The sequence below is a fragment of the Piliocolobus tephrosceles genome, chromosome 16 (genome assembly GCF_002776525.5).
Source record: "Piliocolobus tephrosceles isolate RC106 chromosome 16, ASM277652v3, whole genome shotgun sequence".
NCBI classification, from domain to species: domain Eukaryota; kingdom Metazoa; phylum Chordata; class Mammalia; order Primates; family Cercopithecidae; genus Piliocolobus; species Piliocolobus tephrosceles.
In genome coordinates, this window is record NC_045449.1 from 12,031,580 (window position 1) to 12,056,348 (window position 24,769).

The 24,769-nt window shown below is 34.7% G+C and overlaps 1 protein-coding gene and 1 pseudogene across 3 annotated transcripts in view; both read left to right on the forward strand.

Annotated features, from left to right (window-relative positions):
* MAP2K4 (mitogen-activated protein kinase kinase 4) overlaps window positions 1-24,769 on the forward strand; it is a 120,206-nt gene that overhangs the window by 70,949 nt on the left and 24,488 nt on the right. For all 3 annotated transcript variants that reach the window (XM_023188092.2, XM_023188094.2, XM_023188093.2), the window contains 4 exons: window positions 2,195-2,314; window positions 14,439-14,558; window positions 17,013-17,064; window positions 19,883-20,010. In XM_023188092.2, coding sequence (XP_023043860.1) covers window positions 2,195-2,314; window positions 14,439-14,558; window positions 17,013-17,064; window positions 19,883-20,010 — 420 coding nt within the window. The remainder of the gene's footprint in view (window positions 1-2,194; window positions 2,315-14,438; window positions 14,559-17,012; window positions 17,065-19,882; window positions 20,011-24,769) is intronic.
* LOC111523481 lies at window positions 22,498-23,002 on the forward strand (annotated as a pseudogene).

Sequence of the window (24,769 nt, forward strand, 5' to 3'; positions counted from 1 at the left end):
GATGTTGGAACTTCAGTTAGGCCTTTACATCATGTAATCCATATATCCTTTCTGTAGTTACAGTAGGGTTTTTGGACACTGGCTCGCTCCCTAAAGTCAGTTCTTGATGATAACTCTTGAAGTTTTGACTGTAATATGCTTTCTAATTGAAATACAAATATTTGTACAAATGTATATTTAGCATACCACACAACCAGTTTTGCAAAACAAAAAATAAACCAGTAAAGAAGATACCTTTTAAAATAGTAGTTTATGTGTATTAGTGTATTTCCATTTGCCAATATATTCATACTAGTAAAAATAGAAAAAAATACATTTGTTAACACCTTTTATAGTGAGAATTAGGTAGAAATCTTCCCCAATCAAAAGCTTATTTGATTTTTCTTCCCTACTTGTCTCTAATTAACAACTCTTCGTCTATTTTAAATTTAGATATATAGGATAATTAAGATTCTTTTATAAATAATTTCTCGAATTAGCATTTTCATAGCTACACTTTTAGAGTTATTTTTTAAAAAACAGGTATAAAGGTAAAATATTTACAAAAATTATTACATCATGCTTTGTACAAATACAGATCACATCTATTTTGACTTTTAAAAAATATCCTTTCTGAGCAAACGTGCTGAAGTAGATTTTAAAAGTAAGATTAATAATCCATAAACTTTGAAAATAATCAAAATGAGAAGGGAAACTTTCCTTAACATTAACAGAACTGGTATTATTTTGTTTCTATTTTTCATTCTTTAGTCCTTGTTTATCTGAGTATTGATATTTAATATAAAAGTTGTAGATAAATCTGTGTATATAGCATAGATGACAGTTAATAAATTTTATTTGCTTATGAAATACCGTAGCTAGCAAGCTGTAAATTTTAAGTAGCAAAATTAAATTTGTTTGGAATATATGGAATTCCTCAAAAATGAAACTGAGAGAACCTACTTCTGTTCCTTAAACAACTGCTTATTCTCAGGTCACATGAAATACATCTTTTGTATCTCTTTGTGCCTCTGGCTTTTCTGTAAAATGGGCTCAGGAATTTAATTGACTGCCTTCATCCCTTTCAAGAACATTGACAGATACCTCGAAGTCTTTGGAAGACAAAATGCCACCTTGTGTATTTTTTGATACTAACTTGCCTTGTAAGTACATACTATGTATTGCACACAGTGGCGTGGTGTGACATTGTGAACTTTTTTATGAGAACAGAAGTTGTTTGCATGCTTTGATGTTAAGCTATAATTTTATTATTAATTTTTTATAATTTCTGAACATGATTCTTTCCTCTCTCTCCATTGCAGTGGGAACTGTCCCGCCCAACACCTCTGTGTTCTATACTGTTCCTGAATAAGAGGTGGGAGGTGGGGTACTTAATGTTTTCTGGCAGTCTCTTAGAGATGTGCAAAGAAATTGTTGTGCCGCTTGGTTAGGAATATATCCCTGGTCTGCAGTAGATGGAGGAGTGCTTTATCAGCTGAAGAATAGAAAAAAGAGCCCTGTGTTTCCTCATTTTTAGGTTTTCTTTCACAGGTTTATGCTGCATGCTGACTCATGGGCTGGAGAGTCAGGTAGAACTTTTTGTTTTTAATGTATAGAAAGTGCAGTTAAAGGACAGAGTCCCAGTCTAGGATTTTAGAGACCTGGATTCTTGTCTGTGCACTACTCCTATGCTAGTATTCACTTTATCCGGTTCTGGACTATTTCCCATCTTTATGAATGAGGACACTGTGATATGGGGATGCTAGTGAGTGAAGAGGGATGTTCTTGCATTGAATGCCTAGATTCCATACAATTTTGAAACGGTGATTAAAAGTATGTATAAAGCTACCTATAATTATTCATATGAAGCTGTTACAACTCATTGTCATTTTCTTTATATTTGCATATGGGGGTTAATTTTTAGTGCCTAAGAACTTCGTTGCATAACTCCCAACATTGTTAGTAAATGCTCATGTTTAAATTACCCTGTCTCCTTTAAAGGATTTCTGAGTGCTGTGTGTCAAACTTTCTGTGATAAAAGTAATTCTTGTGAAGTGTAAGGAAAGATGATAATTTTCATATCTGGTGTTTGTGAAGTTTGCTTGGTAATTTTTAGTCTCATGGTAGAGGTTTTTCTCTACCATGAGACTAAAAATTACTGTTTTTTTCACAAAAGTATTTTGTTTTTTTGACATCTTTTGTCATTCTTTTCCAGAGAATTCGGTCAACAGTGGATGAAAAAGAACAAAAACAACTTCTTATGGATTTGGATGTAGTAATGCGGAGTAGTGATTGCCCATACATTGTTCAGTTTTATGGTGCACTCTTCAGAGAGGTAGGAATAAACTGGGTTTTAGCTGACTAATACTCATTATTAGTCCCAATCTAATTGGGACAAATGAAGATGGCAGGATTTGATTCTGTTCTTAAATGCCATATATTAGTAATAAGTTAATATCTCAGTATCTTAGTATGTAACCATGATAATGTACATATTAACTTCTGACTCTTTTTGGGGTGGTGGGTAAGGGGTGAATCACACATACGTGTGTGTGTGTGTGTTTTAGTATTTGTGGCTGTCATTTGTAAATCTCATACGAATATTTTATGTTCTTTAAGAACCTGAAAAATCAGCTGACTTGTAAATATCAGCGCTTTTGCTACAGTTTTAGATTTTCACTGGGCCTTGAGCAATGCCCCCCCCCACCCAACTTTATATTTTACCTTTTACTCATCTGTCATCAAGTGTCTATCTGCATTTAATATAAACACTTATGTGTCCCTGCCCATAATCCTGAAGTGTACCCATCAGACATGGAAATGAACCATTACAATGTAAATTATTTTTTTCTAGTTCTTTCATCCAGATTTTTGTGTAGAAACTAAAGCTCTAATTTCTTGGTCTCACAACCCTGTTTCCTCTGGTTATTTTGTGTCCCAACTTGGGTTATCATTTCTGCCTCCAGCTCTCAGTCCACTTACTCATTTCCAGTCATCCAGCTGCCTAAAATGTGGAAGTGAGTTTGGGCTAGGCGTAGAACTAGAGCTGTAAATGAAGCAATACGTTATGGTGTCCTAGACTGCCATCAAAAATTGTGATACTTAGTAGGACTTGAACTGAACTGCTAAGCATTTCAAATACTGTTTTAAAAAAGTACCTTTCTCATTTTGCAAATGTTAGTATGAATAGCTGGGTTGTTATAAACTGGTAAGAAAAACCCTCCTACTCTCTTCTTTTTGGGATGGGATTATAGAGTGTATCCTTGGGGTTTGTATTGTTATTGGCTTTAAAATTAATATATATTTTTGAAACAGGGCTGAATGTAGCACTGAATAGAAATATATGAAATCTTAACAATTGGAAAAGATGTTAGAGGTTAGTTAATTCTAAACCTAATTCTGAAATTTTTATTTGTTTTTCTGTACTCTTACTAGGTAACTAGTAACAACACATTCTACTTCATGAGAGAGTCCCATTTCTTTGTTGAATCACTAATTGTTAGTTCTAGACTCATGTAGCTTCTTTCTATTCCTGTCTTTTTACTGTTTAATGATGAGAATATTCATTTTTATGACCAGATATACTGAATTTATTAATTTTCTTCCATCATTTCACATCAGATTCCATTACATCAGTATACAGTCATGTATTCATGTGCATGACTATAACTTGGACCTAAATATTATGTAATGTTATTCTAAATGTTTGGAACTTTCTTCGTGTTGCACAAGAATCTTGCCATCTCCTCCTCCCTTTATTCCCAAACTGTGAACTTTTCTTCACAATCATTGAATCATCCCACCATATGCGGAACAATAATTAATTAGGGACTGAATTAGATACTCTCTTCTAACTAGATTCTGTGGTTAGTTTTTTCAGTGCTGTATTCATTTTCACTATAGACTTTCCCCAGCTCTACCTGAACCCTAAATCACCTCCGTAGTGCTGGAATATACCAATTTATTTCACTTGTTCATTTATTTAATCATTCAAGTACCATTTACATACCTAGCCTCGGGCTAGATAGTGTGGGAGTCTGACTATATGAAAAGAAAGCCGAGTAAGTCGTATTCGTGATTGACAAAGGTGTGGAAACAAAGCACAGAAGCTTGGAGTAGTGTCTGAGCAATATTCTAATAGTTTTGTTATCATGGATAGCTGAGTCACATTTGGTTTTATGTCTCAGAAGGGTTGAAGGGAGTTGACATATGCAGCTGTAAACACTAACATCTGTTGAATGCTTTGTAGTTTTCACATATATTTTCTTCCCAGTAATCTTCGGGATTTGGTGGTATTATCCCCTTTTTTCAGATAGGAAAATGAAATCTAGTGTATTTGACAAAAGTTACACAGCCAACAAGTGTCAGAGATGGGATTCCAGAGACAGAAATCTCGCTGTTCCTTCTATTTTATTACAAGTGGTCCAGAGATGAAGAGATATATATATAGATAGATAGATAGAGATATATATGCTTTTTAAGTAAGATTTTTGATATGATAAGATGCGTGATAAGGTGAAGGCTTAGGAACTACACAGTTAAGCTGCACAAAGACCCAGAATGCCTAAGTAGATGAAACATGAACTTTCCCCCCAAATTAGAATGCAATCTGTAATAGGTACTTTCTGAATAATACAAGACTAAGTTTTAAGAAAGCAGAAAGTAACAACTTTTACAACAGTATGTTTTACAATAAAAATATAATTTTTCAGTAGTTTTACAATAAAAGTGTAGTTTTACAAGAAAAGTGTTACTTTTATTATTCACCTTTAAAGAGTGAATAGTAGAAGTGTATATCCCCAAGTTACAAAGGCTATATTAAAATGGCCAGGCACGGTGGCTCAAGCCTGTAATCCCAGCACTTTGGGAGGCCAAGGTCGGCGGATCACGAAGTCAGGAGCTCGAGACCAGCCTGGCCAATATGGTGACACTCTGTCTCTATTAAAAATACAAAAATGAGCCAGGCGTGGTGGTGCATGCCTGTAGTCCCAGCTACTTGGGAGGCTGAGGCAGAAGAATTGCTTGAACCTGGGTGGTGGAGGTTGCAGTGAGCCAAGATCTCGCCACTGCACTCCAGTCTGGGCAACAGAGCGAGACTCCATCTCAAAAAAAAAAAATAATAGTATGTGTGTGTGTGTATACATATATATATACACACACACACACACATATATATATATATGTAAGAGATTTAATAAGAGTTTAAAGAAACGTTTTTCTTTTGCAGTTAATGAGTTAGATGCATCTTTTTTGGTGACATGACCTTCGGTTCCAATAATAGACAAAAAAAAATCTGAGTTCATGAAAGGAAATAGTAGAAATGAATGTATGTAGTCAGGACTTTTTACCTTACCTTACTAGCACTGTGAGAGAGACAGTGCTTTCAGTTCCTGTTACTGTGAGACACCCTCCAGGGATTTCATTTTGCCTAATTTATACAACCACTGGACTTCAGCTCTTGGTTTGGTTCAGTCAGCCATCCATCAAGGAGCTTATGAGATATTCCTTTTCCCATTCTTGCAGCAACTATTTATCTATTTTAATTTAAATACTATTTAAATGTAAGGGATACAAGTGCAGTTTTTTTATATGGATATATTGAGCAGTGGTACAGTTTGGGTTTTTAGTGTATCCATCACGCAAACAATGTAAATTGTACCCATCAAGTAATTTTTCATCATCCACCCCTTTCAACTTCTCCCTCCCTTCTGTGTCTCCAAGGTCTCCAGTTCTGTATTCTGTCCATGTGTGCACATGATTTAGCTCCCACTTATAAGCGAGAACATGTGGTATTTGTCTTTCTGTTTCTAGGTTGTTTCACTAAAAATGGCCTCCAGTGTATCCGTGTTGCCACAAAAAAAACAAACAAACATGTTTTCATTCTTTTTTTAATGGCTGTCAGTATTGTATTGTGTATGTATGTCACATTTTTAAAAATGTGAACATTTAGGTTGATTGCATGACTTTGCTATTGTACATAGTGCTGCAATAAGCATACCAGTGCAGATATCTTTTCGATATAATGATTTATTTTTCTTTGGGTGTATACCCAGTGGTAGGATTGCTGGATCAAATGGTAGTTCCACTGTTTAGAGATTAATCTTGCTGTTGGGTAATATTGAGCTGCTGAAAGTTCCGTCACTTATTCAGAGCAGTGAATAACACTTAATACTGAAGTTGGTAACTTCTGTGTTGCCATTGTCTTCAACTATGCATAGTTCTTTCTAGGATGGAACCAAACTCAAAAAAAAAAAAGTCCAAAGTACAGCTTGGATTTGGCTTAGATAAGTTATTAGGTCACTCAATTGCACGGGTTCCTAAGAGTCATTTTCAGGCTTTGTTGGTAGGTGGAAAAAAGAGCTTGATATTAATTGAATGATGGAAGTAACTTCTAGCCTGTATTTTACAAAAAAGACCTAGCATTTATCTTAACAGTGCTGAAACCTAGTATCACTTAAAAATTTTTCTAATACATAAAATTTGAGAATTTCATAGCAGGTAAACTCTTAAAACATCTTTTGAGGTTGGGCAATAAATTCTAGTGCAGAAAGCACTGTTCTGAGTAACTTCTAAATGTAGAAGTTCATCAGATTATAGAAGGCAGTCATGCTGGCTGAAGCAAGTTATCTCCCCCTTTTTTATCCTTACTTCCACCCCTCTTCTCCTTTCCCTCTTCTTTCTCCTTGCAAGTTTTAAATGCAGCTTATGGAAGTAAAATTGACATCTGATAAACTTCCCATATGTAAAGTGTACAGTTTGATATGTTTGAACAAACGTATACGCCTGTAGAATTGTCACCAAAATCAAGGTAATGAATACACCCATCACTCACGAGTTTCCTTATACCACGTAGGTAATACCTGCCACCTCTCTGCTGTCCCCATCCTCAGATAACCACTGACCTGCTTTATGCCATTATAGATTAATTTGTATTTTCTAGATTTTTATATAAATGGGATCGTACAGTATGTACTTCTCTTTTTCGGTTTGTTGTCTTTCACTCAGTATAATTATCTTGCATTTATCAGTAGTTTATTTCTTTTTATTGCCGACTACTATATGTAATGTTCCATTATGCAGATATATCAGTTTGTTACTCATTTACCTGTTGATGGCCTTTTGGATTGTTTTCAGTTTTTGTCTATTACAAATAAAGTTGCTTTGAGCATTTATGTACAATTGTTTGTATAGACATAAGCTTTTATTTTCCTGGGGTAATTACATGGCGGTGGAATGGCTGGATCATATTGTAGGTGTATGTTTAACTTTTTAAAAAATGGACAAACTTTTTTCTAAGGTAGTTGTGCCATTGTATGCTTCCACCAGTAGTTTTTGAGAGTTCCGTTTCTTCCATGTCTTTTTCGGCACTTAGTATGATCTGTTGTGTTAATCTTTAGCCATTCTAGTAAATGTATGGTGTAACCTCTTTGTATTTTTAATTTGCATGTTTCTAATGACTAACAGTGTTGAATGTCTTTTCATGTGCTTATTTACCAACTGTATATCTTCTTTGATGAAGATCCTGTTAAAATCTGTTGTACATTTTTATTTAAATTGGGTTTTTTCGTTATTCAGTTTTGGGAGGTTTTTAAAAATATATTTTGAATACAAGTTTGTTATCAGACCTATGATTTGCAGATACTGCCTCCTGTCTGTGCTTATCTTTATATATATATATATATTCTTAACAGTGTTTTTGGAGAGCAAAAGTTTTTAATGTTGATACGGGCCAATTTTTAAATTTATGTATTGTACTTTTTATGTTGTATGTAAGAGCTCTTGTCTAACTCAAGCTCACTTAAGATTATTTCTTATGTTTTCTCCTAGCAGTTTTATAGTTTTAGGTATCACATTTATACTTACCCATTTGGAGTTAGTTTTTATATATATCGAGAGTTATATAGTGATGGTTTTTTTTTTTTTTTGCATGTGGATATCCTTTGCACCTGTATCAGATATCAGTTGTCCATATAGATGTGGGTCTATTTCTGGACTATCTGCTCTGTTCTATTGATCTGTTGTCTGTCTGTCTTTGCACTAATCTCACATGGCCTTCCACTACTCTAGCTTTATAGAAAGTCTTCAGATTTCAGAGTGTTGGTCCTTAAACTTTGTTCTTTGAAAAGTTGTTTCGGCTCTTTCATATTCTTTCTATTTTCATGTGGATTTTAGAATCTTCTTGTCGATTTTTACCAAAAAAGACCTGAAAAAAACAGCAAAAAACCCCAAAAAAACACAAAACAACCTGCTGGGATTTTTGATTGGGATTTTGCTAAATTTGTAGGTCTACGGGGGGGAGCATTGATATCTTAACAATATTAAGTCTATTAACCCTTTGCTGTGGCATCTCACTTTATTATTTTACATCTTCTTTAATTTTTCTCAGCAATATTTTATAGTTTTTGCTGTATGTCTTTCATGTTTTTACTAGAGTCGCCCTTAATAAGTGTATAATATTTTTAATGCTGTAATATATATTCTTAATTTAATTTTCTCTTGTGACTAATAGTCACAATATCATTTGATTTTTTTTATATTGATCTTGTGTGCAGCAACCTTGCGAAACTTAAATTCCAGTTGCTTTTTTAGCTGCCTTCAGATTTACTACATAGATCATCATTTTGTCTGTGAATAGAGAGTTACTTCTTTCTTCCCCAATTAGTTCCTTTATTTATTTTTGTCTTGCCTTATTGCACTGGCTAGAACCTTCAGTATGCTGTTGAATAGATACGGTGAGAGTAGACATCCTTGTTTTTTTTTCTGATCCTAGAGGGAAAGCATTCATGTTTTCATCATTAAAAATGATATTAGCTGGGGGGTTTTCATAATTTTGTTTTTAATCAAGTTAAAGAAGTCTCCTTTTACTCATAGTATGCTGAGAGATTTTGTCAGGAATGGATGTTAGATTTTTGTCAGACTCTTTTTCCAGAGCCTTGAGATGTTTTTGAGATGTATGGTTTGTTGGTTGTTTTAATAATGGTAAGTTATATGGATTGATTTCTGATATTAAGCATAGCTTTTATTTCTGGGAGAAATTCAGTTGGTTATGATGTATTGTCTTTTTTATCTGTCATTGGATTCAATTTGCTAAATTACTAACATTTAGCTAATTTGCTAAAATTCATTTAAAATTTTTGTATCTGTGAGAGACATTGATGTATAGTTTTCTTATTTTTGTCTGACTTGTATCAGTGTAATGCTAGCCTCATAGAATGAGTTGGGAAATAGTTCTTCTTCCTGAATTTTCTGGGAGAATTTATATAGAATTGGTATTATTTTTTTGTAAATATTTGATGGAATTTACCAGTGAAGCCACTTGAACTTGGCAATTTCTTTGTAAGAGTATTTTTGACTGAATATCCAGTTTCTTTCAAAGATAGAGTTCTGTTCAAGTTACGTATTTCTTGTCGAGTGATCTTTGGTATTTGTTTCTTTGAAGAACTTTATCCCTTTCATCTAAATTATCAAATTTATTGGAATAAAATTATTCATATTTCTTTTTTATGATTTTAATATTGGTAGAGTCTGTAGTGTGTTACTTCTGTCTTCCCTGTCCCTCCCTCCCTGCCACTTGTTTCTGATACTGGTAATTTATGTCTCCTTTTTTCTTTGCAATTAGTCCAGCTAGAGGTTTATCAGTTTTATTGACCATCTCGATGAACTGGCTAGCTCTCAGTTAAATGATTTTCTTTTCTTATCTTTTTTTTTTTTAAAGTCAGGGTCTTGCTCTGTGGCCCAGGCTGGAGTGGTGCAGTGGCATCATCCTAGCTCAACCCAACCTTGAACTCCTAGGCTCAAGGGATCTTCCCACATCAGTCTCCTGAGTACCTGGGACTACAGGCATGCGCTACCACCAGCCTGCTAATTAATTAATTTTTTTTGTTTTTTTTTGGGTGGAGGTGGGGTCTTGCTTTGTTGATCAGGCTAAACTCAAACTCCTGGCCTCTCCTTAGCCTTTCTCCCACCTTGGCCCCCTAAAGCACTGGAATTACAGGCATGAACCATTGCGTGCAGCCTCAGTTACATGATTTTCTGTATTGCTTTTCTATTATTATTTTTATTTTTTGATGGGGGATCCATTCTGATTGTGGTTTCTTCCTTTCTTTTCTTTATTTTTGCTTAATATGCTTTTTTGTTTCTTTGTTTCTTAAGGTGGTCCATGTTCTTTTTAAACTGTGAGATATTTTAAACATAGACTAAATTACAGAGGAGAAATAGCCACCCAAATCCTATATTGGCGTATTTACTCTTTATGTCTTTAAATATTATAAATACACTTAAAGCCCTCATCACATTTCCCTTTCCAAATCTCATCTCATCACTACCCTGAGTGTTTCCTTTAACTTGCTTGTTGGTTTAGGTCATCCATATGGGCATTTTCCCCTACATTTTACATAATACTGCTTTCTGTATTTTCACAGTTTAAGTAAATGGAATGCTAAATGCATTCTCTATTATACATTTTATTCAACAGTTTTATTCAACATAGTTTTCAAGATTTATGTAAATATAGATTCATTATATACAGATTTAATTTATTTTAACTATGTAGTATTCTAATGATTAAATACACCCTATTTTGTTTTATTTTTAGAAATAATCCTAACATAGATTGCTTCTAATTTTTTACAATTATAAACAGCACAAAAATGAAGAATTGTTTTTCGTGTCTCCTTGACAACTTAGGTTACAGATTATTCAGCATATGTCCCTGGAAATACAATTGCTAAATTTAATGATACCCGTGTCTCCAGCTGGAGTACTGACTTACATTTCCACCAAAGTTTCTGGATCGAGAATTGTATTTGGTATCAGTCATTCCTGACTGTTAGTAGCTTATGGTTTCAGTTGTTATGGTTACCTTTTGGTCCACGTTGGCTCCTAGAGTTCAGCTATCATGTCCACACGAAGGGGGAAAAAAAAAGGGAAGAACTGAAAGGATTTTCCTGGAGTCATGAACCAATGATTTTGTGTTGATACCTCTGTGGCTGCCTTTCTTTACATTTAAAGACCGGGAAATGTAGATTTTAGCTAGGTATATGGTGCAGAGGAAAGGGGGAATGTTTATTGAGTATACCATCAGCATTTACTGTCACAGATCTTTTACCTGGTCTGTACTAACATTTGATAATAAACGTTTAAATTTTGGCAGTTTGAAATGGTATCTCACTTTTAAAATTGCATTTCCTTGATTGGTGAGGTTCAGAATTTTTTACATGTGTTTAGGCTTTTTTTTTTTTTTTTTTAATTGCCTTTGATATAATTACTACTAAGTTTTGTCTTTCCCTAATTAATTTAGCATAACTGTTTATTATTCAGGATGCTGATCTTTTGTTTCTTTACATCCAAATAGATGCTTTTGTCTCTCATTTTTAAACTTTTGGTATGTTCTCCTTGTTTATACAGAAGTATTCATTATAATGGGGTTAAATTTAACAGGTCTTATCCTTTGTGATTTGTTGTTTTTATGTGTGTTCTTGGGAAAAAGTTTTTTTCCCCACATAAAAGTCATGGAGAACTCTTAGAAAAAAAAAAAAAACTTTTGCTTTTTTGCAAAATCCATTTGGGAGTTTTTGTATATATATTTGTGAATGATTTGATGTCAGAATTTAATTTTTTTCTATATGGAAGGTCAGTTGTCCCAGTGGCATTCGTTGAATAATGCATTCTTTTACTATGATTTACTTTAACTTTTGTCATATCTCAGATTTCTGTATGTGCATGAACTTTTGCATCTGTTTCTTTGGTGTATTTACCTTTTATTTGTGAGTCTTTGTGTAGTAGGTCAGTATCTCTTCTTTAAAATTATCTTAGTTATTCTTGGCTCTACTTTAATATAAGCTTCAGGGTCAGTTTGTTCAGGTCCTTGAAAATTCTGATTAGAATTTAACTGAATTCTTAGATTAATTTGGGAGAATTTGACATGCTTCTCATCTTGAGTCTTCACATTTGTAATCATGGTCTGCCACTCCATTTGTTCAGGTTGTTGTTATGTCCTTTAGTAACATTTTATATTTGTTTTCATAAAGGTTCTGCCTATTTTATTAGATATATTTCCTGGTGACTTAGTTTATATTTTTATTGAGAATGATATCTTTTTAAGTTTATTTTCTAATTAGTTATTATTGGTGTATGTTATTGGTTATAAATGAATCTTTAGGAACCCTTATGTTACCTTAGTAGTTGAGTTTTTCATCATTCTCTAGCTTTGTTCCCCCAATAAACCCACATTTATTAACTTCTGCATTTCAGACCTGTGGTCATCCTGTTTTCTGCTTGAGCATGACAGTTCATGCTGCTGTCACTACTTTTTCAGACAGCTCGGGGCATTTCATTTTTTAAATTCAGCTCATTACCATTGTCTTGTTCTTTGTATGACCAAAAGGAACTGTCAGAGAGGTAAGAAGGTTACATTAGATTATATTCCTTAAAAATTACAAAGGCGTCTCTCTCTGGAGCTCATTGCTCTTTTCTGTCCCCCCTTCTCATCTTCAGTTCTCAGTTTACTTCTTACCTTTATTCTCCCACTCCCGTGTCCATCTTTCTCTTTTGTTTGCCCGTATTTCCCTTCTTTCTCCCTTCCATTTGGTAACTATAGTTTTTAGCACCTGCCAGGCACTTTAGTTTGTGCTTTGCATATGTTAACTCATTTGCCCTTTATCACAGTCCACTGAGGATGGTGGGGCAGTCTCATTTCATAGATGAGGGCATGAGAAGACCCAAGCTTATAAAAGTAGAAAGTAGGAGAGTTTGGATAATGTCAGGTGTTTCAGACTCCTAATGTCATTTTTTTTGTTGTTTTTTGTTTTTTTTCACTTCGCTGTATTATTGAGGTTCTTTCTTTCTCCTGTTTTGATAAGTGGATGACGTAAATGTGCTGTATGTCTCTAATAAAAATTTTTAGTAAACCTATTTAGATAGTGTCTCTAAAATAAAGCTATGTCTATTTTGGGTGGAGGGTGTTACTCGATCTTTCACGATAGCCTTTCTCACAGGTCTCTCTAAAGAAAAAGAGGTTTACAGAGAAGAAAGACTTAAATGCAGAAATAATAAGTAAAAGTTTACTATGTCAAATATGCTTTACAAAAACATATTATGTATAGCCATGTAGCTAGCTATGTGAATATTCTAGAAAGTGGTCCTGTTGTAAGAGTGCATTGTAAACATTGATAAAACAAAAACATTAGGGACACTGGATTCTATTCATGGGTAAGTGTATTGTTCTGGACAAGTAATTTTATTTTTAACAAGCATTAATCTCCTATATAATCCAAGGATAGAATAGATTATATAATTATTATATAATCGAAGGATACGATATTAGTGGGTAGAAAATCTTTGCTGTATTTACAAATAAGCAACAACATACAGAACTGTTTAAGGTAATTTTTAAAAATCATTTTGATAGTATTTTCATTTTTGTAAGGTACTTTGTAGTTCTTGTTCATCTGTGTATCCTGTACTTTTATTATAATCATGGTATCTGCTTTTATTTTTTATTTTTTCATGACTCATGCATCTCTCTCATGAACTGTATTCATTTTCAAAAATATTGATTTTAGATAATCTCTTTAATGTTGTAGTATTCCCTTTTGTGAAATAGTTCATCGATTTCTAGTTTTGTTTTTTCTTTTTGTAATTTATGGAACATTTGTTTCAGTTACATTCCCAGACATAGGATGATTCTGTAAAATGGTATCAACACCTTTATTTCTGTTTTATTTTCAAATTGCTGTCAAATTGGTTTAAAACAATCTATAATGCAAGAAGTGTTTGAATGATTCAGTTTAATTATAGCTAGCATCCAGTCGTTTAACAAGTATTTATTGAGTCTTTGCGCTGGCAGAGGTTACATTCTAGTGGGGAATGTATATGACAAACATAATAAATAAGTAAATTACACTTTACATTAGAGGATGATGAAGGCTTTACAGAACAGAGCAGGATAGGGGAGTGCCTGGTGGGATGACTTATGCTTTACATCAGTTAAAGTAGGCCTCGCTGAGAAGGTGGCATTTGAACAGGGTCTTGAGGCATGGGATTTACTTTATATATTTTTGTCTTTGCTTTCTTTTTTTTTTGTGGCTAATTTAAGAAGTTTATGTAGTCTCTTAAGATTACTGTCATCTATCTTCATTGTTAGTAAGAATGAATGGTTTTCTACATATTTCCTGTTTTTTTTCTATTTTGGCAAAATTTGAAATTTTCATAAAAGCACAGAAGTTTTCTGTGTAAGCCTGTGCCTGTCCATGCAATTAAAGAGTGGGGAAAATTGGCTTTAACTACATTGTTTGTATTTAAATCTGTTGAAGGCTTTAATAAGAAAACAAAAATTTTACTAGTTTGAGATTTGAAATAAACAAGAATAAGATTGGTCCTTTCTATTGTATTTACATTTTAAGTAAAGGCAAGGTGATATTTAAGATATGTAAGAATAACAGATATTTGTTATTTTGTAGGGTGACTGTTGGATCTGTATGGAACTCATGTCTACCTCGTTTGATAAGTTTTACAAATATGTATATAGTGTATTAGATGATGTTATTCCAGAAGAAATTTTAGGCAAAATCACTTTAGCAGTAAGTACCTGGTCTTTAAATTATTCATTGTTTATATAGTTATATAGAGATGCTGCTGGAGTTTTGAATGCACATATTTGAGTGTCACTCACAGTACCTTCCTGAAAGTAATTCATAGTGAATAACCAGAGACAGAGTTACTTCTGTGGGGTAGTTAGCACAATAGTAGTCATAATGGTCTCGATAAATACTGCCAATGTTCTTTCCCTTTGAATCTCAATGAATCATAACAGACTGTTCTGTAAATAAAACTAGAAAAAGCAATTTTCTGTTCATTTTTTCCTGTTGCTTTAACTATTTTTAAATAGGTTATATTAGCACAGTTATCCCGAAATTAATCAGAGTCACGGCAGTCTCTTTGAAGCCCCATAATTGAAGCCCTTGGACAAAGTATGTTTACTGTGATTTAAGATTTTGGTTATTCAGTCTAAACTATCTAAAATTTTGACTAGCAGTTTCAGGGACCAGTGTTACTACTAAATTTGGCTAATTCACTTTCACCAGAGTACCAAAAAAGAAAATAGGTACTTTTTTACATATGTGTTTATAGTTTTGAAAGTAAATTGGTTGATCACTTTGTTTCTTGCTCTGAATCTTTAAGTTGGCAAATGTATGTACATTTTTTTCCTAAAGGAAAAAGATAATTTACTTTTCATAGAACAAAATTCATAAGATTCTTAGAAACTTCTGAGAATCTGAGCTAATGGCCTGTTCTAGGTTAGTTGATATATAAACTAAATCATACAGGAAGTTGTAAAATAGATACTTTGGTTGCATGTAATTTCCCAGCTCTTTCTTACCTGCATACTACCCCTCCAATGTAGTTCACCAAGATATATATACCCTTTCAAATAATTTCATAAAAAGATTTTATGAAAATCATTTTATTTTTAAATTTTATGAAAATAATTGTATAAAATGAAGCTAACTTAGACTAGAAACTTATTCATTATTTAGCTGGGTAATGAAATTTTACAATGATTAGTTTAGCCATCTCTCTCCAATATATTAAACCAGTGGTATCTTGAAACTTGTTACTATTCGTAATAATTATAATAATAGAAATATGACAATAGCTAATGGTTATTAAATGCTTATTTGCATCAAACTGTTTGTGACATTTAATCTTCATAGCAACTCTCTGTGGTAAATAGTGTTACCCCATCTTTATGGATGATAGTCTGAAGCATAGACAGATGAAATAATTAATGTGCTTTGAAGTGTATGCGGTTATAAGTGGCAAATGATTTAAATTCAGGCAGCATGATCCCAGAACCCTGCTCTTAACCACTCTATGACAGGATGACCATGAAATTAGAAAACAGAAAATTATTTTATATATTGCAATATAAAGAATATATACTGTAGAAAATGATTTATTCCATATTTGCGTTAGTCAAGACTTGGTGATCATTTTATATATACTAAGCACACACATAAAATTATTTTGTGTTTAGTCTTTTCTTGCTAGTTAATAAACCAGCAAACACACAAGCATAGCTATTCACAACAAATGTATGTGTTCTACATTTCTCGTACCTAGCAGCTTGACATCAGCAAAGACTTCATCTTACAGCAAATGGTTGGCCTGTTGTTTAGTTCTCCTTTAGTTTGAGGTTGTATCTCTCTTCTTTCCCTTCCTGAATAACTGTGTAATATTCTGATCATGATCAGTGACCAGGCAACAGAATAAATTCCCACAGTTACACTAGTGAACAGAGTTACACTAGCTCTTCAAAAATCACCTTGAAGGCTTAGCAACCAATGAGGGTGGATAATTGTGAGGAACTGAGAATTTAGAAAACTTTTTATTTACTATTGGACTTAGAAATTGAAATCGATTTTGCTGCAAGTTATTACTCTTAGTTGAAATGGAACCAACTCAGTGATCGTTGTTGTCCTGTTTTTATTTTTGAACATGTTAGAGGCCAGGCACAATGGTTCATGCCTGTAATCCCAGTAGTTTGAGAGACTGAGGCAGAAGGATCGCTTGAGCCCAGGAATTTGAAATCAGCCTGGGCAACATAGCTAGAACCCTGTCTCTACTAAAAATTTAAAAAGTTAGCCAGGCATGCATCTGTAGTCCCAGCTACTTGGGAGGCAGTGGTGGGAGCGAGACCCAGTCTCAAAACAAAAAGGGAAAAAAAATACAAGGAAATTTTAGGTTGGAGATACAAAAAAAGATAAAATTTTAAATGAATTATTAAATTATAAGTCTAAGTTACTGGGTTTGTTTGTTTGTTTTAGCCATCAGGGAACAGCATATAAAGACAACTAAACTTTTAGATCTGAAATTATTCAGTATCTTTGGATAACAAGAAATGACAGAATATTGAAATATTAAGCTTAAAGTGTATGCAAAGGACTCCATGGGATATTACTTGTTTTCAACTATTATGCTGTTTGAATAAAAAGAAACAAGTTGCTTATCCCATCTCTTCTTTTTCTCCCTAGACTGTGAAAGCACTAAACCACTTAAAAGAAAACTTGAAAATTATTCACAGAGGTGGGTATGGATTGGTATTTGCTTAATAGAAATTAACTTTTTTCTCCTAATTGATGAAACAGTTACTGAAAATTACAGTGTCACTGTATAAACTTTCCTAAAATATTCGCATTTTTACCAAAAAATGCTTTATGTACTCTAAAGCTCTTATTACTATTTTTTTCTTTGGGATTCAATAAATTTCAGTCTATCTTAGTATGTTGGACTTAGAAACTGAAATAGATTTTGCTGCACATTGTTATTACTATTAGTTGAAAAATAATTTTTCATTTGCCTGATAGATAATTAATGTTTTTCTGCATACAAATAAGGCATCGAGGTGGTCCTGTGGACATTCAAAGAAGAATCTGAGGGATAGTACTGTCAAGCATTTTAAAGGCACACTATCCCTGTCTGTTGTTTCTTCACATTAGAGGATGTTTCTAAATTGAGAGAAATCTTTTAATTGGTATTATAAGTTGAAATTTCTCTAAAGCATGTTGGATAAACAGTGATCTTGCCCTTATTAGATACATATTCAAATGAAACATTTGATGTAGTTGAAGGCCAAACGTAGATAAGTAGTAACCCTGTGGGAATCCCGAATTTAATCCAGCAAATAGATGAAATGCTTGCTTTACTTATTACCATGCTAGACTCAGGGTAATGAGGTGCTGGCTTTGAGGAAACGCACTGGGTCACTACCCCTCAGCAAATTTGTAATGGAAAAACCTAAGACAGTACATGACAGTGTGATTTAGCCTGGCAGTAAGTAGGAAGAAAAGTAAAAGGTCAAAATTAAGAGAAGTGAAAAATTTCTAATTCTGGGAGACAATTTCTGGTGGTTAAAGAAATTAGTAATTGGGCCATTTATTTAAGTTATTTTGTTTGTGGTTGACACTAGACCACTGAAATTAGTGAACCTTGAACATCAGTATATTTTATTTAATTTTGTTTGGCTTAATGCTTGTTAGAAATAATATCGTTTTTTCTTTTGGCCTAAAATTATGTAGAGTTAGGTCCCTAGACAAAATTGTTTGTTTCTCTTATAGTTCTTCTTCTTCTTGTCTTGATTTTTTTCCCTTCTTCATTAGCTGTGTTTTATAATTGTGAGAGTAGCACCTTTGAGGCATTTGTTAGTTACCTTAGGGATACTTAGTGACTGCAGTAAAGCACCAAGGTACTGCCTGGGAAGTAGTTGAATAAAATAAAAAATCTTCAGAAGTAACTTTTGTTTTTCTCTTACTAAATAAAGTGATGAGTTTATAGCTGTCTTTTATCAGTTAGGATCAGTTAGCTTTTTTGTTGGAGTCAGTGCTTTTGATTATAAGTAATAGAAAATCCTGATAACTCTCTTTAAACTTCAAGGAAATTCATTATCTGTCATAATAAATCCAAAGATGGGGTGGCTGAAAGCACAATATGACTAGGGGTCAAGCTTGTTCCTTTTGCTTCTGTCCTCCTCCATGTGTTAACTCTGTCCTCGGGGTAGTAACAGCTAGAGCAGTTCCCACTGTCATGTCTAGATGTGACTGCCTCTTGAAGAAGAGGTGCTCTCATGCTGTGCAGCTCTGTGAGGAATATGGAAACTTTTCCCACCTCTCTAATACCTTTTCTTGGCTCATTCACTAGAAGTGCCTCATGCCCTTAAACCAGCTACTATCAAGAAGCATGAGACTACCCTTATAAAACTTATACCAGCCAATAGCCAGGATTTGGAGGTGTGGCTGTTGATGAGAAGAGATACCTCAGTAAAACACAGGTTCTGTTAGAAAATATGGATGGGGCTGGGCGTGGTGGCTCACACCTGTAATCCCAGCACTTTGGAGACCAAGGCAACTGGATCACTTGAGGTCAGAAGTTTGAGACCAGCCTAGCCAACATGGTGAAACTTCATCTCTACTAAAAATACAAAAATCAGCCGGATGTGGTGGCGCATACCTGTAATCCCAGCTACTCAGGAGGCTGAAATAGGAGAACGATAGAACTTGGGAGGCGGAGGTTGCAGTGAGTGGGGATTGCGCCACTGCACTCCAGCCTGGGTGAAAAAGAGTGAGACTCTGTCTCAAAAAAAAAAAGAAAAGAAAGTATGGATGGTTAGGAATGGATTTTTGATAGGCCCACAGCTGTTTCAATCATGGTAAGAGATCTTTACTGAATTTTTTTGTGGATCACCTTCTGAGTTACATTTAGATGTTTTCTGCATCCTATATTTTAAAACCTTATTTTTTATTCATTGAGCCAGGGTAGTGACAAGGACATGGATAGAAGGACTGAGCTATGGATAGAGAATTAGTTGGCACATACTGGTAGTGACTTGACTGTCAGTCAGAAAGGGATTTGACATTCCTTATATTTTGACTGTTATACAATGAATCTGAACTAAATAAATGAATTTGTAAGCCTTTTGAAAACAATTTAATGCCTAAATTTCTTGTGAAATTTTTTTTTGATATTCAGTTTTTAAGCACTGGCATTCAGAAAATTGTTTTCCTTTCTCATTTTCAGTAGAAGAAAACCATTGTTTTTTCTGTTTTACAAATATGAAGATGTTAAGAGAAAAATCAATCCCTGTCTATATCTTATAGATTAATAAGATGTTTCGTGAAATGACTTTTGCTGTTACATTTACACAATTATAGTTACTAAAGCTACTTGTTTAAAACATGAGTAATTATTGTATGTGATAAATGAAGATGCTTTACTTCTTATATATATAAATTTAAGGACTTGACCACTTACGTTGTCTTAAGTTTTTTCAATATTTTTGCTTAAAGTGAGGCCTTATGTAACCTAGGAAGAAGCTAATTGTATACTGAATGATATCTATATCTTGCAGATATCAAACCTTCCAATATTCTTCTGGACAGAAGTGGGAATATTAAACTCTGTGACTTCGGCATCAGTGGACAGCTTGTGGACTCTATTGCCAAGACAAGAGATGCTGGCTGTAGGCCATACATGGCAGTAAGTGTTAAGTCCAGGCCTTCTTGTTTGATAGTCATTGCACAGAGAGCCTGTGTTCTTTTGTGCTGACCATTAGTCATGCGATTTTACCATGAAACTGCTAGAATATTTCCCTTACCCTTAGGCCCATGCTCAGGTCCTAGCATCTCCATGAAACTTTGCTAAGTTATCCCAGTCAGCTCCTGTTTTCATTGTCTTGCTTTATTTCTCTTATTTGGTATTTAGCAGTTGTGGTCTTCTCTGATTATTGTTTGTTCATTATATTCAATTCAACTCATTAAGCAGATGGTAACTTCTCAGAAAGTTCCCACCATCCCTTAGTGAGACAAATGGGAAGCCTTGGGTTCATAGCAGAATTCACTGTGTGTTACAGAGTCTAAAGCTATATGTTTTGAATATTGTCAGTCCCTGTTTTGGGGGTAGATGAAGCACACCAACAAATGCAGAAGTCGAGGCCTTCAGTATTTTGCAACCTGGAGCCTCTTTTCCTGCAAAGAGACAGATGTACACTATCCATCCATAGATATCACACTCATCTTACCCCAGTATATTTGCATACAGTGTTCCTACAGCCTGGATTTTGATCTATATTTGAATAAGAATTTAGTGTCTGTATTTCAGACATTTCCTGAGGTGTTGATGTCTTTCTTTAATGTTGCCATGGTTCTTTGGGGACCAACACACTACTAAATGTGACACAGGCCAGGCGCGGTGGCTCACACCTGTCATCCCAGCACTTTGGGAGGCCCAGGCAGGAGGATCACGAGGTCAGGAGATCGAGACCATCCTGGCTAACATGGTGAAACCCCATCTCTACTAAACATACAAAACAAAATTAGCCAGGCATGGTGATGGGCGCCTGTAGTTCCAGCTACTCGGGAGGCTGAGGCAGGAGAATGGCTTAAACCCGCAGGACAGAGCTTGCAGTGAGCCGATATTGCACCACTGCACTCCAGCCTGGGCGACAGAACGAGACTCCGTCTCAACAACAACAGCAACAAATGTGACATGTAAGATTTTGTGGTTGTTTCTTGAGGCCTTCCTGCCAACAGCATTTCTTTCCATCTTTGTAGGCTCTTTTCAACTAAAGATAAGCTTAGAATTGAATAAAATTTTTCTTTTTCTTTGTTTCCTCCTTGATATATATGTTTTCAAATCTAGTGCTATAAATAATAAAAATGTAAGAGTCACAGGCTAGATATTATAGGTGTTCTATATTGTTTGTGAATGGATAGGCTTAGTGCTACTACAAATTTCAACTTACTACATTTTTCAGTCCTCTTTTGGTTTTGTTGTATCTTCCCATATCACTTTTTCTTCAGATGAACACGTAAAAGGGGTATGTGTGTGTGTGTGTGTGGGTAGACACCTAACCTGCGTGGTAAGACCTTCTTTTAAACTTTTGGTTTTGTGGATGTTGACTGGCTGGGCAGATTTCTGGACTCAGTTTGGAAGATCATTTGTTATCATTGATAACTAGGGACAAATGGTATAATAGTTTCAAAGGCAAGAAATAAAAATAATTAGACATGGAGCATTGGGAAATGTGATTTACATATTTATTAAGGATACCCTGAGAATGAACTGAAATTGTTATCTACAGTTTTAGGGCTTGTCTCAATACTAACAGTGACTAAATGTTTTTTGTTGTGTGACACTAAGAATTATATTTGATGGAAGCAGGCTTTGAAAATGCAATTGAAGCCCAGATAAAGTAGAATACTTTGAATTCAGCTTTTAAAGAAAGATGCAGACTTTCTTTAAAACAGACTTTCTTCATTCTTGTGCAGTGATATGCTTTGCAGGCCCAGGAGATGTAAGACTTCTGTTTTCCTGCTGACCTTCATCTGTGGAACACAAAGGCTGATAAACTCTTCGCCTCTAATCTTTACTGGACCAAACGAAATTCTTCTGTCCATTCTCATCTTTCAAAGCCTATTTAGATAGACAAGAACCTAATGTTAATTTTAAAAGCCTTCAAGTGGTTTGACTTTTCTTCAGACATTGACAAAACATGTTGGAGGTATATCATTTTATTTGAGATTTATAATTGTCTTTAGTCCACAGGACTTAGGATTACTCATTAGATTGTGCAACATAAAAAAGTAAATAAAATGTAGAGTTTACACATAAATTTTCCCATAACTGGATTTCCTGTAAACATTTTCCCAACTCCATACCCTCATATAGGTACACAGTCTTATGTTGCTTAACCACAGGAATATGTTCTGAGAAGTGTGTCGTTAGGCGATTTTGTTGTGCAAAATCATAGAGTGTACGTACACAAACCTAGATGGTATAGCCTACTACACACATAGGCTAGATGGTATAGCCTGTTGCTTCTAGTCTACAAGCCTATATAGCATGTTACTGTACTAAATACTGAAGGTAGTTATAGCACAACAGTAACTATTTGTGTATCTAAATATAAAAAAGATAGGTCAAAATATGGCAAAAAGGAGGTAGAGGCAACACTGCGGAGGAAAGATGGAAGACTACCAGGCTGCAGAGGAGACTGCTTTTGTCGTTGATGAGTTGAGCAGATTGTAAAAGAGGCTATAGAAAGCGCAATTGGTGGTAACGCTTATCAACACAGCAAAGTGAATCATGGACCACAAATATAGTAGAAAAAACTTCAAGCCAACTCAACAAGCTGGGAGAACCACTGAAATACGTTGTGACCTGTGTAATTATGCAAAAGAACGCAGCTGGATTACATGCGGCAAGTTCCTGCTTCTGGGACAGCTCTGCTGACAGGAGCTGCACTGTGCGATGGGAGAATAAAACCATGTACTGCATCGTCGGTGCCTTTGGACTGGGTATTGGACCTCCTAGTCCAGCCGATGACCTTCCTCCGGTAGTTCATCTTCTAACACCAGCTATGAATTCAGTGAACTCTTTTCTCGTTCTTTTTAAGTTTGTTTTGTGGCACTCTCAAAATGTAGAGGAAAAAAACAAATGACTGCACTGTTACATGAACTGTGTACTAAACTCAGATGACCCTGTAGGTCACCTGCAGCCTGCGTTGCCACTTGTCACTCTGAATATTTCTTTTCAAAGGTGCTAAAATCTGAAATCTTCTAGTGTGAAACTTGCTATCCTCTCTGAAATGATTCAAATACACTAATTTTCCATACTTTATACTTTTGTTAGAAAAAATTATTCAAATCTAAAAAAATATGATATGAAGAATAAATAATGGTTCACTGATAGAAGGCACTTATCATGAATGGAGCTTACAGGACTAGAAGTTGCTCTAGATGAGTCAGTCAGTGAGTGGTAAGTGAATTTGCAGGCCTAGGAGACTACTGTAGACTTTATAAACACTGTACGCTTAGGCTACACGACATTTATAAAAAATTTTTTCTTCAATAATAAATTAAACTGAGTGTACTGTAACTTTTTTATTTTATATACTTTTTAATTAACATTTTTAAAACTTTTTTGTATTAACACTTAGCTTAAAACACACACAGCCGTACAAAAATATTTTCTTTCTTTATATCTTTATTCCATAAGGCTATTCTGTTCATTTATTTATTCTTTTTAAACTTTTTTGTTAAAAACTAAGACATCATTCTAGGCCTATACATGGGCAGGATCGTTAATATCACTGTCTTCTACATCCACATCTTGCCCCACTGGAAGGTCCTCGGAGACAGTAACATGCAGGGAGCTGTCATCTCCTTTGGTACCAATGCCTTCTTCATAATACCTCCTTGAAAGACCTGCCAGAGGCTGTTTGATAGTTAACTTTTTTTTTAATAAGTAGAAGGACATCAGGTATAGTGTACTGTGCATAATTGTATGTGCTATACTTTTAAATGACTGGCAGTGCAATAGGTTTGTGTAAAACAGCATCACAAGTGTGAGTAATGTGTCGCTCTATGTTATGAGGGCTATGGTGTCATTAGGAGATAGGAATTTTTCAGCTCCATTATAACCTTATGGGACAGCCTTTGTATATATGGTCTGTCGTTGACAGAAATGTTGTTTTGCAGCACGAGACAATTTCTGTATGTGGGTATGGATGTGCCATACCACCTGAAAGTAAGTTGCAGATGTCATGCATTTTATTCTAAACACTTCAGTGCATATCTCCCAAGAAAAAGACCATTCTTCTACATAACTGTGATATCATTACCACACCTAAAAAAACAAACAAGAATGTCATCTTTGAGTATCCCCATTCCAAAAATTCAAAACCCGAAATGCTCCACAATATGAAACGTTACCAGCACCAGTATGACCCAAGTTGAAAATTCACCTGACCTTATGCGATGGGTCACATTCAAAATGCAGGTGCACCACACCTTGTTTATGCAGTGTTCCCAAGGTATAAAAGACCCTTGTAGCTCCCTTTAGCTGCAATATATCTTTTCCACACATGCCCAGATTTTCCCCACATAAGCATGCCTACAAAGGGTAATAAAATGGCATGTATGCAGGTCAGATGTGCTAATGACAGATTCCACACTAGACCCCACATGGGGCCAAGACCTACCTGTACCTTACTCATTATATAATTTTTTTTTGTTTGCTTGCTCATTTTTTGCTCAGTAGCTTAAAGATAATGTTGAAAATGTCAAAGAGGCCTGCAGATACCCCTAGAGAGACAGCAGTTTGTTAAAGGGGAAGTGTTTATGTTTATAGCACAGAAAGTCAAGCTGTTAGAGAAACTGGACAATGGTGTAAGTGCGAAATGTCTTACAGAAAAGTGTGGTGTTGGTATGACCACCATATATGACCTGAAGAAACA